The sequence below is a fragment of the Oryx dammah genome, unplaced genomic scaffold, assembly GCF_014754425.2.
Source record: "Oryx dammah isolate SB20612 unplaced genomic scaffold, SCBI_Odam_1.1 HiC_scaffold_13, whole genome shotgun sequence".
Taxonomy (NCBI): Eukaryota; Metazoa; Chordata; class Mammalia; order Artiodactyla; family Bovidae; genus Oryx; species Oryx dammah.
In genome coordinates this window covers 11692167-11705902 of record NW_024070197.1, presented here as the reverse complement: position 1 = coordinate 11705902, position 13736 = coordinate 11692167, and the positions used below count along the sequence as shown (strand labels likewise).

The window sequence follows — 13736 nt, the reverse complement described above, 5'->3', positions numbered from 1 at the left end:
CTGCTCCTCCCCTCTTGGTTTCTGAGCCTGCTCCCTGCACAGGCCTGAAGCCCTGCCCCAAAAGAGTCTGTCTGCTGTGGGATCTGGCTCCCTGACCAAGAATCAAACCTGAGCCCCTCACACTGGGAGTGTGGAGTCTTAGCCACAAGGGGAGTCCCAGCCTGTCAGCTTCGAGTGCTCGGCGCCTACATGGGTGTGCAAGACCAACCCCACCTTAGTAGGGCCACCTGTCAGTCACACACAGGACCGCATGATGAGGCCCGAGAAGGCCTGAGGCAGGTCCATTGCGTCACAGGAGCGTCCTGCTTTGGGGGCAGACCAGTGGCAAGCTGAAAGGATGGTCACCTGCTGTGCAGAAGAGGAAGGGCCTCATCCAAGGAGAGAGGCAGGCCAGGTCAGACGGGGCCCAGGCCAGGTCAGGATTCTTGACAGGGCCCTCTGGCTAAGAGGTGACCAGTGCCCAATCGGCAGGCTAAGTGCTGAGTTTGAACTGAACTGAACACGGTGAGAAAAGAGGTGTGTTCTGAGCTCACAGCTTCAGTCAGTCCCTAGAGACAAAGGACTAAAACTCAGAATGACTGTAAACCCTAGAAAGCTCCTCAACTTCCCCAAGGAAGGCAGAGCTATGGCAAAGAAGGCATGGGACTTCCCTGGCTGTCCAGTGGTTGAGACCTTGTCTTCCAATTCAGGGAGAGCTAAGATCCCACATAGTGCCAAAAAAACAAAACAATAAAAATAAGCTGTTGAGGTTCAACAGAAAACAAAATTCTGTAAAGCAATTATCCTTCAACAAAGTAGTATTGTAACAAAGTCAAAGACTTTTAAAATTGTTCATATCAAAAAAAAATCTTAGGTGGGGAGACCCAGTCCCCAGCTACAAAACCCATCTGATTCCCTCTTGGGCAGGAGTAAACGGTCAATAGACACAGTCTAACATCTGAGTAGCTGTCTCTGACCACAGGGATCAGGCAGGAGGTAAGCAGAAATAGCTCAGTGGGGTAAAAAGCTGCCTATTCACCTTCGCCTGGCCTTGGAGGGATGGAGAAGCTTGGTGAGGCCCAAACTTGGGCTTTCCTGTGGCTTCAGAGTAAATGGTCATTTTTTTAAAAAAGGACCGGGGTCGGGGGGGGGGGGGTCGTGGTTTCCCTGGTAGCCCAGTGGTTAAGAGTTCGCTGATGTTGGATCCTGGTCTGGGAGATCCCACATGCCCCCAGGGTAACTGAGCTCATGCACCACAACCACTGGGCCTGCACTCCAGAGCCTGTGCTCCACCAGAAGGGCCGCTGCATTGCGGCCCCAAGCGCCCCACCCAGAGAGCAGCAGCCAGTCTCAGCAGTGAGAGGAAGCCCACCCGCAGCAACAAAGACCCAGCAAAACCAAATGCACTAAATCTCTTACAAAATGACTTCAGGTAGGCCAGAGGGCTTCCCCTGGTGGTTCAAACGGTAAAGAATCTGTTTTCGATGCAGGAGACTCAGGTTCGACCCCTGGGTCAGGAAGATCCCCTGGAGAAGGAAATGGCAGCCCACTCCAGGATTCTTGCCTGGAGAATTCCATGGACAGAGGGGCTGGGTGGGCTACAGTCCATGGGGTGGCAAAGGGCCAGACACGACTGAGTGACTAACAGGCCAGAGATAAGGGGAAGGCTAGGCTGAGGCTGGGGTCAAAACAGTGGAATCTGGGATGAGAGCCGCCTTCTTAGCAGCCAGGATACCTGTGGGAAACTCTGGCCTTATAGTTCAGAAGAAGACAGGTCTTGGTGACATAGAATTGGCCTCCAGCACAGTGTGACCACGGAAGTGTCTACTCACTATACCTCAGGTCTTACTTCTGATGCTGCCTGCTTCATAACCTTGGAGCAGTGACTTCCCTTCTCTGAGCCTTCAGTTTACCCATCTGCAAAATGGGAAACAGTCATCATCTCTCAAAGGAGGAACATAAAAACATCCATCTCAGAGGGGAGTGTCACTTTCTAGACATCATCTCATTTATGTCTCACTCAGGCCAGGTTGAGTCCTAATAAAATTTTTTTCCCATTTATGACATGTATCCTCCCCACTGGGCATATGAGCATAAGTTATCAAGAGCTGACAGGAGGGGCTTCCCTGGCAGTCCAGTGGTTGAGATTCTGCGCCTTTACTGCAGGGGTTGGGGGGAGGTGGGGAGGGGTGCACCCAGGTTTGATCCCCCGTCAGTAAACTGGCATGTCACATAGCATGTCCAAAAATATTTTTAAAAAAATAAAGCTTACAGGAAAGGAACAGAAGCCTGGGCAGTAAAGCCTCTCCCAGCAATCTTCTTGGAAGTGGCTGCACTGGGACTTGACCCCAAGTTATTCACATCCCAAACGACCACACTTTTAACCACAGCAGCACATTGCCTGCACTTCTCTACTGCCTGTCGATTATTTCCCCCCTTGGGCTCTAGTTTTTGAAAGACTTTTACTCCCATACAACCTGCATTATTAAAAAGGCATGACTTCCCCTTCCCATTCTTTATTAACCACAGGCACAGAGATGGCGCTCTGCACTGCTAATGGACAGGGGCAGACGTGGAGGAGCACGCATCAGCTGATGCTGGTCGTGGAAGTCATCTCCAACTCAGGCTCATGGATCCGCTGGGCCAGCTCAAAGCCTGTCACTGAGAAAGTGACTAGGCAGGGGGACACGTGGAGGTGCCCAACCGGGGCCCACAGGAGAGAAGCCCCAGGCTCCCCTCACTTGCGGGAGGGAGTGGCTGTGGGACCACTTCTCAGTGTCATTCCCACTGCGGCCAGCAGGTGGGGCAGTGACTACAGAGGGACCAGAAAGCGGCAACTCCCGAGGACCCGCCGGGGTGTATATGGGCGTGCATGCTAGAGTTCCATCTGTGCTCCAAAATCAGAAATGAATAAAGAAATGAAGTTAAAAGTGCATAAAGTCTCCTTGAGAGACATACTTGTTCCTAGTCTCTCAGTTCTTGACCCCAACTCCAGACCAGAGCTGGCACCTCCCTTGCACTCTGTTCTCGGTCCATTTCACAGCTTATAAATTTGTATTTTTACTGCTAATTACAATACATATTTCTGTGATTATTAAATTGTCACCCCCTGAGAACTGCCTGGCGGTCCAGTGGTTAGAACTCTGCATTTCCACTGGCATGGGGCACAGGTTCGATCCCTGGTCAGGGAACTAAGATCCCACATGTTGCAGGGGGCAAGAAAAATTGTCACTCCCACTGGATTGTGAGCAAGGTAAGCCCAAGGCAATGTCAGTCACTGCTCTCTCCCTGACGGCACAGAGCCGCCTTGAGCCCAGAGCAGGCTCAAGGGAATGCATGTTGAATTGACGAATGAATGAGAGATGAAAGAAAGGAGGCATTAGAAACCAGAGTTGGAACCCTAAGCACAACAGAAGCTCTCCTTTTTACTTGGCTCACTTTCTTTCAATCCTCAGATCCATCCTGGCTAAGCCATCTCCTCCTCCATGCAGCCCTCCCTGATCTTTTCCCCAGACTCCACTTTCCCTGGCCCCAATCCCCCAGCCCTGCCCACTCTGGATGGTGAGCTCCAGGAGAGCAGGGCCAAGGCTATCTGTCATCACCATGTCCCCAACATCACAGGGACAAAACCTGACACACAGTAAGCCCTCAATCAAAGCCTGCTGAATGAATGAACAGATGTCTGTGCTACAGTCTGCAGTGAAGGCCACCACAGAGCCCCGGAAGTGCCTAGAGCCCCTGAGAGGAAGTGATGACGTCTCCAAGGATGAGGAGGAGCCTCAGTGGGACCTTGACAGGCAAGGGTGTTCTTGACGAATGGAGAAGGGAAACACTCTTACAGGAAGGGTGAGCCCAATGAGTAAAGAGGTTGAGGCCTGAAAGGTCTTGTGCTCTTTGGGGAAATCTTGATTTTCTGCCGTGGCTAAGCAGAGAGCGTGGGAGTTTGGCCCTTGGCCTCCAGGCAGTGGGAGCCCTTGGAGCTTGGCAGGCAGGGGAGGGGCCACTCAGACAGGAGCTCCAGACAGGACTATGGCCGACAGCGGAGACGCTACCCCAGCAGTCAGGAACCAGCCAGGAGAGGAGCTTCCAGATCGGAGCAGATGGGGCGGGAGTTGGGGCCCCTGGCGGACAGCTTAGACATCCACAGTGGGATGCAGAGGAGGGGGCAGAGTCCTGAGCTGTTAGGCCTGGTGGGTAAAAGTCAGCAGAAACCCAGCTTCAACTCTTAATCCTCTCCTTCCCTTAATCCACATCCAAAAAAGAGGACTGATAGTGGCACCCACATTGGGGTGCTGGGGGTTCAAAAGCCCAGCCCTGTGCTGCCATTCAGCGAGCTCTGAGGGGCCAGAATGGAGGCCCGGAGAGGAGACTCGCACCCCCATCCGAGGGAATCTTACCTGGATAGGCAGCTGGTGGGGCTGGGGGGTGTGCCCTTGACTCCTGCCTGAGACACAACCCCTCCACACCAGGTCCCTTGAGTTGGTTCCTGTTAAGGCAGATTTGGTAACCAAGGCCAGACCCCCATCTGATGTTGCTTGACCCGTTTTCTGGTTTGTTTTGGTACAAGTCAACAACATGTTTATTATTAAATTCAAGCGACACAATATGACTCTGGCAAGACTGCTATAAAAGTTTCTAAACTTCCTCAATTTTTTTCCAGTATTACATGGGTTTTTTTTTTTTTTCAAATTGTGGTAAAATACCCATAACACAAAATGTACCATTTTAACCATCTCAAAATGTACAATTCAGTGACATTTAGTACATTGACGACATTGTACAACCACCATCACTCTCTAGTTCCAGGATATTTTCATTCCCCCAAAAGGAAACCCCCTACCCATTAAGCAGTCATCTTGATCTATTTTTAATTCTCACAGGCACTCCTTCAAATGAAACAAAGTGACCTGGGGTGGGGGCGGGGGACGTGTAACAATGTCAGAACAATGGAGAAAAGTTTTGTTTTCAAGCCACATGTGCTCAGATGCCAAAGACAACAAACACCAATAGCCCTGGCAATAGCAGCAGTAACAGTAACACACACTGGGGGTTTTACTCCAGGTCTTATGCTAAATTGCTTTTTAATGATTACACTGAATCATTTAATCCTCAGCACAGCCCTGTAAATTAAGTACTAGATTACGATCACCATTCTATGTAAAAGGAAACCAAGGCAAACTCACTAACCCAATCTGGATTAAGGAAATAAAAGGATAAACCAGGGAATTTCCCAGCGGTCCAGTGGTTAGGACTCCACGCTTCCACTGCAAAGAGCCCCGGGTTTGAATGGGGAACTAAGATCCCACAAGCTGCACAACACAGCCAAAAAAAAACAAACCAGCTCCACCTGCAAGCTGCACTTTCTCCTCGCTGTGTGACCTGAGGCTGGTGATTGCCTTCTCTGGACCTTGATTCCAGCCTATGTAGAGTGGCTCTAATAATAGCAGGCTGGAGAGAGGAGGGTGCAACTCACGAGGTGGAGGACTCACTTTAGCCGCTGTCTTTATAGGAAGCTCTTGCCTCATCTATTCCTCCACCCACCCCCACTCTCACCCCGCCCAGGGGCAGAATGATTGCTTTAACCCTGAAGCAAGTGAGAAAGTGGAACCAGGGCTGGGGAGAGTCTGGGGGCTTTCCCGTTCACCTCCTCCCACCACTCCAAGCACCACTTCCTTTCATGCTCACTCCTGGAAAACCCTTGAGTTCAGTGCCTAAAGGCAGGGGATGGCTAATGAGGAGAGAGGGGTGGATGGCTGGAAAAGCCCCGGCTATCAGAAGGGGAATTGAAGGCTGGAAATCACCCTAGCGGAGTCCCAGGTAGGGCTGAGACCGGTTTGTGTCCGCAGCACCTGGTAGATTCAGGGCCCACTATTTGTTGAATGAATGAATGGATGAATGACATTTTTGCCAGGGTTCCAAGGACACAGTGGGTGTGGTCAGGCTCTGCAGGGGCGGCTGGGGGGGGCAGCTGTTTATCCAGGGATCGGTACAGGACTTAGGTCTGAGTCCTTGGGCCGTCCCTGGGTTCTGTAGCTCCCACCTCTTCAGTCTCCAGCTTCTCCTGCCACCCACCATCCACATCTTGCGACTCACCAAGCCATGCAGTTTTTTCCAAGCAACTGTCCAGTGGTGTCACTCCGAAGGCAACAGTCGCCCCTTCTCCCCTGGTGGGGTGGGGGGTGGACCAGGCCTCCCAAGTCCAACGGGAAATCGGGAAGGAAAGGGAGACAGGGAACTTGTCAGGAAATCCCAGGCTTTCATGAGGCAGAGAGAGGGTGGCTCTTGGGCTCCCCCCACACCCCGCAGAGCCGGGCTCAGGGCTGTCTGCTGGGGCCTTGGGGTGGGCATCAGGGGCACCCTGAACGAAGGAAGATCAGAGGCAGAACCCTAACCAGAGCAGACCTGAGCACACAGAAGCTGCTGGGAACATTTCTGCCTTCTAAATATTTAGACAGTGAGATGGATGGGCAAGTGAGGGCCAGACCAGGCCGGCCAGGCCGCCGGATATTTTGAGACAACTGTTCTTTTTATGTTCCAGGGTAATTCCTCTCGCCATCTCCCTCCTCCCACAGCCCCTCGTGGCCACCCGGAGAAAGGAGAAATAGCAGCTGATCATCCCCTGAATCCAGAGGGTCCATGTTCCGGCCGGCAGGGCTCCAGGAACCATCTCCGGGCTGATCTGCCCGCAGCCATCGTTCATGTCCCTGAATTTCTGGCAGCTGCGGCCGGAAGACAGGGCGGGAGCTCACCGGGCAGATGTCAGCAGAGGGAGCAGGCTGCCTCGGACCCTGCTTTGGAGGGTGTTCCCACGGTGCTGGTGGGTAGCTGTGCAGCCGGTAAGGGTGCCCCCTGCCCCTCACCCCAGGCTGACAAAGGCACCCAGTTCCCCTTTTTCCCCTCAAGAGCCGGGGGGGCGCTTGAGTCCTTCCTCCCCGAGGCGGACCGAGAGAGGGACGTCCGAGAGTCGCTTTGGGCAGGCCTCGAGTACAGGCAACAGAACCAGAGCTTCAGCCGCTGGAAGACGGACTTTCGGAAGAGGATAAAGACCCAGGGATCCAGAATGGGGTTGAAGGCATTGAAACGGAAGGCCAGGAGGTCTCCCATCTCACTGCTGTCTGGGGTGATGGCCTGGGTGAAGCCGCGGATCTGAGGGCAAGCAGAGAGCGATCAAGAAGCACCCCAGGACTCCTCTGCCCAACCCCTCAACACACACCCCGTTCTGGACCCCCTCTGGACCCCCTCCTCTCCCTTGCTCACTGGCAGAAATGAGGGAGGCGCGGACTGTTGGAAGGGGAAAGAAATAAGATGAGAACTAAGTAAGAAATGCATCCCGGGGCAGAGGGAGAGAAAGCCCCAGGAGACAGTCAGCAAAGCTCTAGAGGGAAAGAGGTGGGGCAGTGACGCTGGGTCCCAGGGCTGTGTGCGTGGTGTGTCCCATCTCTGAGTCCTCCATCACCCCCTCAAAGGTTTGGTGACTCTCAACTCTAACCCTAGCCCTTAGATTTTGCAGAAAGAGAAGCTGAGGTCCAGACAGTATCAGGAGGACTGGGTGCCACAGGACCAGGATCAGCTCTGCTGCCCTCTGGGAGGGGCAGGGCAGGAGTTCCTGCAGGGAAGGGGTGAGGCCAGGAGAGCCCAAGGGCACCTACATGGGTGGGGCTGGAGAAGTGGGGAGCAGGGTGGCAAGAAGATCAGACCCTGGTATCAGAGGAGCCCAGGGTGCAGCCCTGCCTCTGTGTGATCGTGGGCAAAAGACATTATCACCCCTCCTTTGTAGAAATGCCGACAGAAACTTCATCACATTTCTTGCTAAATTCTTGTGAAATAGATGTGTAAGATCATTTCTGAGATGATCAGAGAAGGGATTTCTAAACCACTGAGCACGGACTAGACAGAGTGCAGTATTGAATGCTGGATCTTATTAGTCTTGCAGGGGTAGGGGAAGGTTGGTGGGGGGGTAGCACTGGCAGAGAGGTGGGGGGCTAGGGGTGTGGAAGAGGGGAGACAAGGGTCAGGAGGAGTCAAATGGAGCATAAGCAAGTGGGGGGAAACATCTCTGTAAAGTTTGGAGTTGTCTGTGGACAAAGTCTCTGACCTCTTTGAGCTTCAGTTTCCCCATCTGTGAAATGGGCGCAAACAGTGGCGGCTAGAACTGGGAGCTGCCCTCCTGCCCACTGCCCACCGGAGCTGCCCAGGGGACTCACCGTAAGAGGCAAGGAGCACACGGCCATGATGCCCGTCATGAGGGCCAGCAGAATCAGGTGGTCAACCTCGTCCTCGCCTGCCCGGGGGCCGGGAACCAGCGAGCCCTGGTGGCGCCTCTGCTGGCGGTACATGCGGCAGAGGCTGAGGGTGACGGAGCCGTTGCAGAGGACGATGGCGGCTACCAGCAGGGCCACGAGGCTGGCGTAGGCCAGCGAGAAGGCACAGCCACCCGGCTCGGCCGAGCGCATGCGGATGAAGCACCAGCTGCCGGGACAGTACTGCTGGTGTTGGCCCAGGCCCAGGAAGGGCAGAGAGCAGAAGATCGTGCAGAAGGCGTAGATGGCTGGCAGCGCCAGGCGGGCGCGGCGGGGTCCGTCCAGCTGAGCGTAGAGGTAGGGGTGGCTGAGCGCCAGGCAGCGCTCCACAGCCATGGCGAAGAGGATGAGCGTGGAGGCCAGGCCAAAGAAGGTCATGGCGAAGGCGAAGGCGTCGCACAGAGCCGGGCGGCCCCGGGCCAGGCCCAGCAGCGAGCTGTTGCGGGCGTAGGCCGCGAACACGGCCGGGCTCAGGAAGCACGTGCCCAGCAGGTCGGTGACGGCCAGCCCGGTGACCAGCACGGCGAAGGCCGAGGGGCTCGACCGCCGCCGCGCCCCCAAGATGCCCAGCGCCAGCCCATTGCCCACCACGCCCGCCACGAACATCAGGGTGCTGGTGGCCGGGCCCACCGAGTCCCGCACGTATGTGAGGTTCCGGCATGAATCCGCCATCCCCGGCCTCCGGCTGCCTCCCTGACAGAGGGGCTGGAGGGGTCCCCGGGGAGGTGGGGGTGGGAGGTGGCGAGGGAAGGGGAGAGGGGTCCGCCCCTGTGATGCCCAGCACCTCTCTCCCTGCTCCCCTGGGGTCCTTGGTGCAGCTGGAGGCGGAGCGGAGTCCCGGGCTACCCTCCGCACTTCTGGGGCATCTATTTCTCTCTCTGCCCTCTGTCTCCCCAGGCTCTCTCCCCGTCTCTCACTCCTGTTTCTTTTCTTCGCTACCTCTGTCTCTCGGTCTAGTCCTTCACTTGCCAAGCCCCTAGTTCTCTCCTCCTCTGACTCTGGCTCTGGCTCTGGCTCGGTCCCCTCCCTGGTCCACTCCTTTCACCTCGCCTTCCCTCCCTCCCTGTCTCTTCCGACCTATCCCCTGCTCTGCATCTCTGCTTTCCCAGCCCCTTCTCACCGCACCTCTGCCGACTCTCTCAGCCCCTCTGTCACCCTTCGCTCCTTCTCCGGGGTCTTGCTCCCTAGGTCCGTTCGGCTCCAAGTGGCAGCTTCTCCAGACTTCCCTCCCTCCTCGCTCCCGAACTCATCTAGCCCCGATCGCGCTCGCCCCGGGCTTTTCATTTCCTCTCTCTGCCCCGCCTTCCCTCCCCCTGCTTTCTCCAGAGGTCCCTTGGCTCCCTCCCTCCTTCCCTGGCGCGCTCCCCTCCACTCCCCTGCCCTAGACACCCATCCGTCTCCTGCGCCTCCCTCTCCCTCCTCAAGTCCTCTCACGGACCCCATCCTGAACCACCTGCCACCTCCTCCGGCTCGCTCTTGCCTCTGCACCCTTCTGCCTTCCCCGCGCTGCCCAGCAGCACCCTGGGTGGGGATCACCTGAGTCATCATCTCCTTGGAATTGGGAGTCGCCAGTGGGGACCCGGACAGGACCTGAGCGGCATAGCCGGCCAGTCTGCAAGGCGGTCTGGGGGTAGCCTCTGGCATCTATTCTAGGCTCAGCCCCCTCAGGGTTAGGGCATTGCCTAAGGATTGAGAAACGACCAGGAAATTCTTCCCTTATGGAGTGTTTTCCAGGCGCAACTGAGATTTCTGTTCCCTGGACGCACTTCACTCCTTCCACAAGGCTGGGGGAAGAGGTGGCCTTGCCAGAGAAAAGAAATGCGAGTCCCTGGAGCCCTGTTGGTCCACAGGTTCCCAGCTCACACACACTCCCGCCCCCGCCGAGCCCTGGGGAGGCCGTGGGGGGAGGAGGGACCTGACATCCACGAGAAGGGGACAGCTCCCCCCGCCAGGATTTCCACTGGTCAGTATCAAAGGGGAGCGCCCTCCCGCCCTCTTGTCTCTCACCCCAGCAGCCCTCCCGGGCCCCAGGCCAAGCGCTGGTGACCTTGACTTCAAGGAATAATATTTTAGCCACAGTCAGCCGTCCAGTCCAGGGCTCCAACATTGCTCTTCCAGAATGTCTCCCAGCCCTCCACAGACACATTGCCAGCCACACCACCCTCCTGCCTGTGTGGTCTGCCTGTGTGTACCCGAGGCCAGCACAGCGGTCACCAGTCCCTATTCCCACTGAGCCCATTTCCTATGCGGCCTCCCCACCCAAGGATCAGATAAGAAAGACCTCAGAGACCTTCTCAGATGCCCTTTATTTTTCAGGGAGGCCATTTAAATACAGAGATGACAAATTCAAGATCTTATGCCATTTGACTGGAGTTCCTGTCCCCATTTAACCACCTCCTTGCTATGGGATGGTCCCAAGGCCAGGAAGGGAAGCAAGGGGACCTCAGTTTCCTTGTCTGTACAATGGGACAACACTGACTCCGTGGGCCTGATGGACTGACCATGGCCAGTGGCCCATCCAAGACCCCTCTTTGGAACAAGGCGATATATCCCAGCACATCCAAGGCCAGGAAGAATGGTCCTGACCCCGAGCACTGGACACTGGGCAGCTACTGACTTCCTCTCTCTGTCCTTATGTCACCCCAGCCTCCATGACCACAATCCCCTCTCCCCCATCTCCCGGTTCCCTATCACCCACAGCCAGCTGGCACTCCCAGCTTCCACCAGGATGGGTGCCCCAGCCCCAACCACACCAGGGGCTCTGGAGGGTGACCATTCAGCCGTGCTCTGAGGGTGCCTGGTGTTTGTGTTTCAGGCCTACTTGGCCATGTGGTCCCCACCTCATACTCTGCGTAATCCCCAGCCAGACCAAAGGGAACTCAGGAAGTTCTCTCATATTAATGAAGGATGACGCCTGGCAGGCTAGCGTCCTGTCTCGGCATCAGGGGAGTTGCAGGGGTGGGAGGGGGTGCTCTGGTGCCCAGAGCCTCCCTATCACTGGCTTCCTGTTGAGCATTCGGGAAGTCCACGCTGCTCCCCTAACGGTACTCGCCTCCAGGCCTCGGTTTCCCCACCTTTGCCGCTGAGGGTCAGAAGCCCTGGAGACCTTGACATGAATTCTGTGCTCCAGAGCAGGCAGGAGAGGTGATGACTGTAACTCCTTCCTAAGAATCCCTGAGGTCCATGCCGCTGGGGTCAGACACGCTCACCTTCTGGGGAGCCCCCAGCCTCCTGCTCGAGAGGTCACCCCAGCTGGGCTGGGCTGGAGGGTGGGGTGGTGGCTTCCGGGGGTGGGAAGAGCTGTGGGAGGGAACTGCTCTGAACGGGTGAGTCAGCACCTTCCCCCTGCCACGCGCTGCTGAGAAGGGACTCGAGCCTCCCCAGAGGGACCCCGGGGCAGCACTGCAGAAGATGGAGGACAGCCCCAGGAGGCCTGGGAATGGACATGCAGCACCATGTGGGAAGGGAGCATGCTACAGACTGTGGACCTGTGAACTTCGTGTGTGGGTTTGGGTCACCTAAGTGAGCATTGTATCAGCATGGTGTGTGTGTGTGTGTGTGTGTGTGTGTGTGTGAGCAGTGGGTATTCTTTCCTGTAAGGTCTCTTTGTGTATCTGTGTCTATGGGTGTGTTGTGTCTGTTCATTGGTGACCACATGTTTCTTCATGGCTATGTCAGCCCACGTGTGTCAGTATGTATCTAAGCCTTAATGTTCTTCATCAAATGGCTGCCTTGCCTTTGTTGGGATGTTGTACAAAGTACAACAAAGTACATGTTGTACTTTGTTCAGCTACTGAACAAAGATTCAGTTCAGTGGCTCAGTCGTGTCCGACTCTTTGCGACCCCATGGACTGCAGCACGCCAGGCCTCCCTGTCCATCACCAACTCCCAGAGCTTGCTCAAACTCATGTCCATCGAGTCGATGATGCCATCCAGCCATCTCATCCTCTGTCGTCCCCTTCTTCTCCTGCCTTCAATCTTTCCCAGCATTAGGGTCTTTTCAAATGAGTCAGTTCTTCGCATCAGGTGGCCAAACTATTGTAGCTTCAGCTTCAGCATCAGTCCTTCCAGTGAATATTCAAGGCTGATTTCCTTTGGGATGGACTGGTTTGATCCCCTTGCAGTCCAAGCCACTCTCAAGAGTCTTCTCCAACTCCACAGTTCAAAAGCATCAGTTCTTTGGTGTTCATCTTTCTTTATAGTCCAGCTCTCACATCCTTACATGACTACCGGAATAACCATAGCTTTGACTATACGGACCTAAATTAGAGACAGAATTCACTCTGCCTGCTTTTAGGGAGCCCTCAGACAGTTACTGGTGGGGTTGTTATTCACTCAACAAACCACCATGTGTAGAGGGCTGAGGGACTCAGAGGTGGTACCATCCGAAGGGGGCGTGGTCCCAAGCGGTATGCGACAAGCGTTGGGAGTGAAGGGTCATAGCTGGAGCCTGGGCAGGCCCTCAGCTGAGTCATTCCATCCGGGCGAGTGTCCTCATGGGGACAAGCACCAAGCAGGCCAGGAAATGAGACCAGGACAAGCTCTCCCACTCCTGCCGGCCAGCGCCTACAGCCGCCTGCCCAGGCCTGCATCTGGTCGTGCTGCTGACCTAAGATGCCAGCTTGCCCTGGGCCTGACCCTCTCCCGGCTCCCGGGCTTCCGTCCTCCAGGCCCTACCCTGGGAGGGAGCTGGCTCCACCTCGTACTCACCACTCCCCCCCCCACCGCTGCAACACACACATGTCACCAGCTGCTCATGCCTGCCAGGCCCGCTTGTCATCTGTGCCCACTCACTGCTGTGAGGAGCTGCCGTGTGTCCATCCTAACCCATCCCTCCTTAGCAGGCCCCAGCCCCTTCAGCTAGAGGCCAGTATTCTCTGCCCACCACCCCAATTTCCAGCCCACAATGGGCCCTTGCCCACCTACTAGCCGCTGCTTCCGTCACCAGCCCCTGGTATCCCTACTCTGCCTCCTCTGCCCTGCCTTTGCCTGGGCTAGGTGCTTCCCCTGGGATCCCCTCACTTCTGTCCCTCAAGGCCCCCTTTGAACCCCTCTGGCCCCTCCGGAAGTCATCCATTGGCTCCTCCCACTCCAACCTCAAGCCCCAACTGACCAGCTTATCTCTCCCTGCCAGTCTTCCATGTCTGTAAAATGGGGTTCAGCAGAATCCTTGTGGAGCTGCCATTAGAACGGAGTGAGATGGGCTTGTGAAACCCGACTCCTAAGTGACGGCCATGATTACGGCTCCTTCTGGCCTTGCTATGCCCACTCCTCCTCTCTGGCCCCTCAGTGCCAAGCATGCAGGGTGGGGTGTAGAAGGAGGACAGCTGGATGGGGCGTCCGCAGCCCTGGGGTTTGGGGTGAAGTGGGAGGGAACTGCTGGATGCCAGCACTTCCCCAGGTATTCACCTCTGCCTCTTGGCCTGGCTCTGACTGGCCTGAGCCTGACCCCAGAGC

General features: G+C 56.0%; 1 protein-coding gene across 1 annotated transcript; it reads right to left on the bottom strand.

Annotated features, from left to right (window-relative positions):
- Nucleotides 1–4534: 4534 nt before the first annotated feature.
- On the bottom strand, nt 4535–9642 carry PTGIR (prostaglandin I2 receptor). Its single transcript, XM_040252466.1, has 2 exons — nt 8184–9642; nt 4535–7125 (listed from the first exon to the last, which is right to left on the bottom strand). Exons 1-2 carry the CDS (start codon nt 8949–8951, stop codon nt 6739–6741), a joined length of 1155 nt encoding a protein of 384 aa, XP_040108400.1. The 5' UTR covers nt 8952–9642; the 3' UTR covers nt 4535–6738.
- Nucleotides 9643–13736: the final 4094 nt, after the last annotated feature.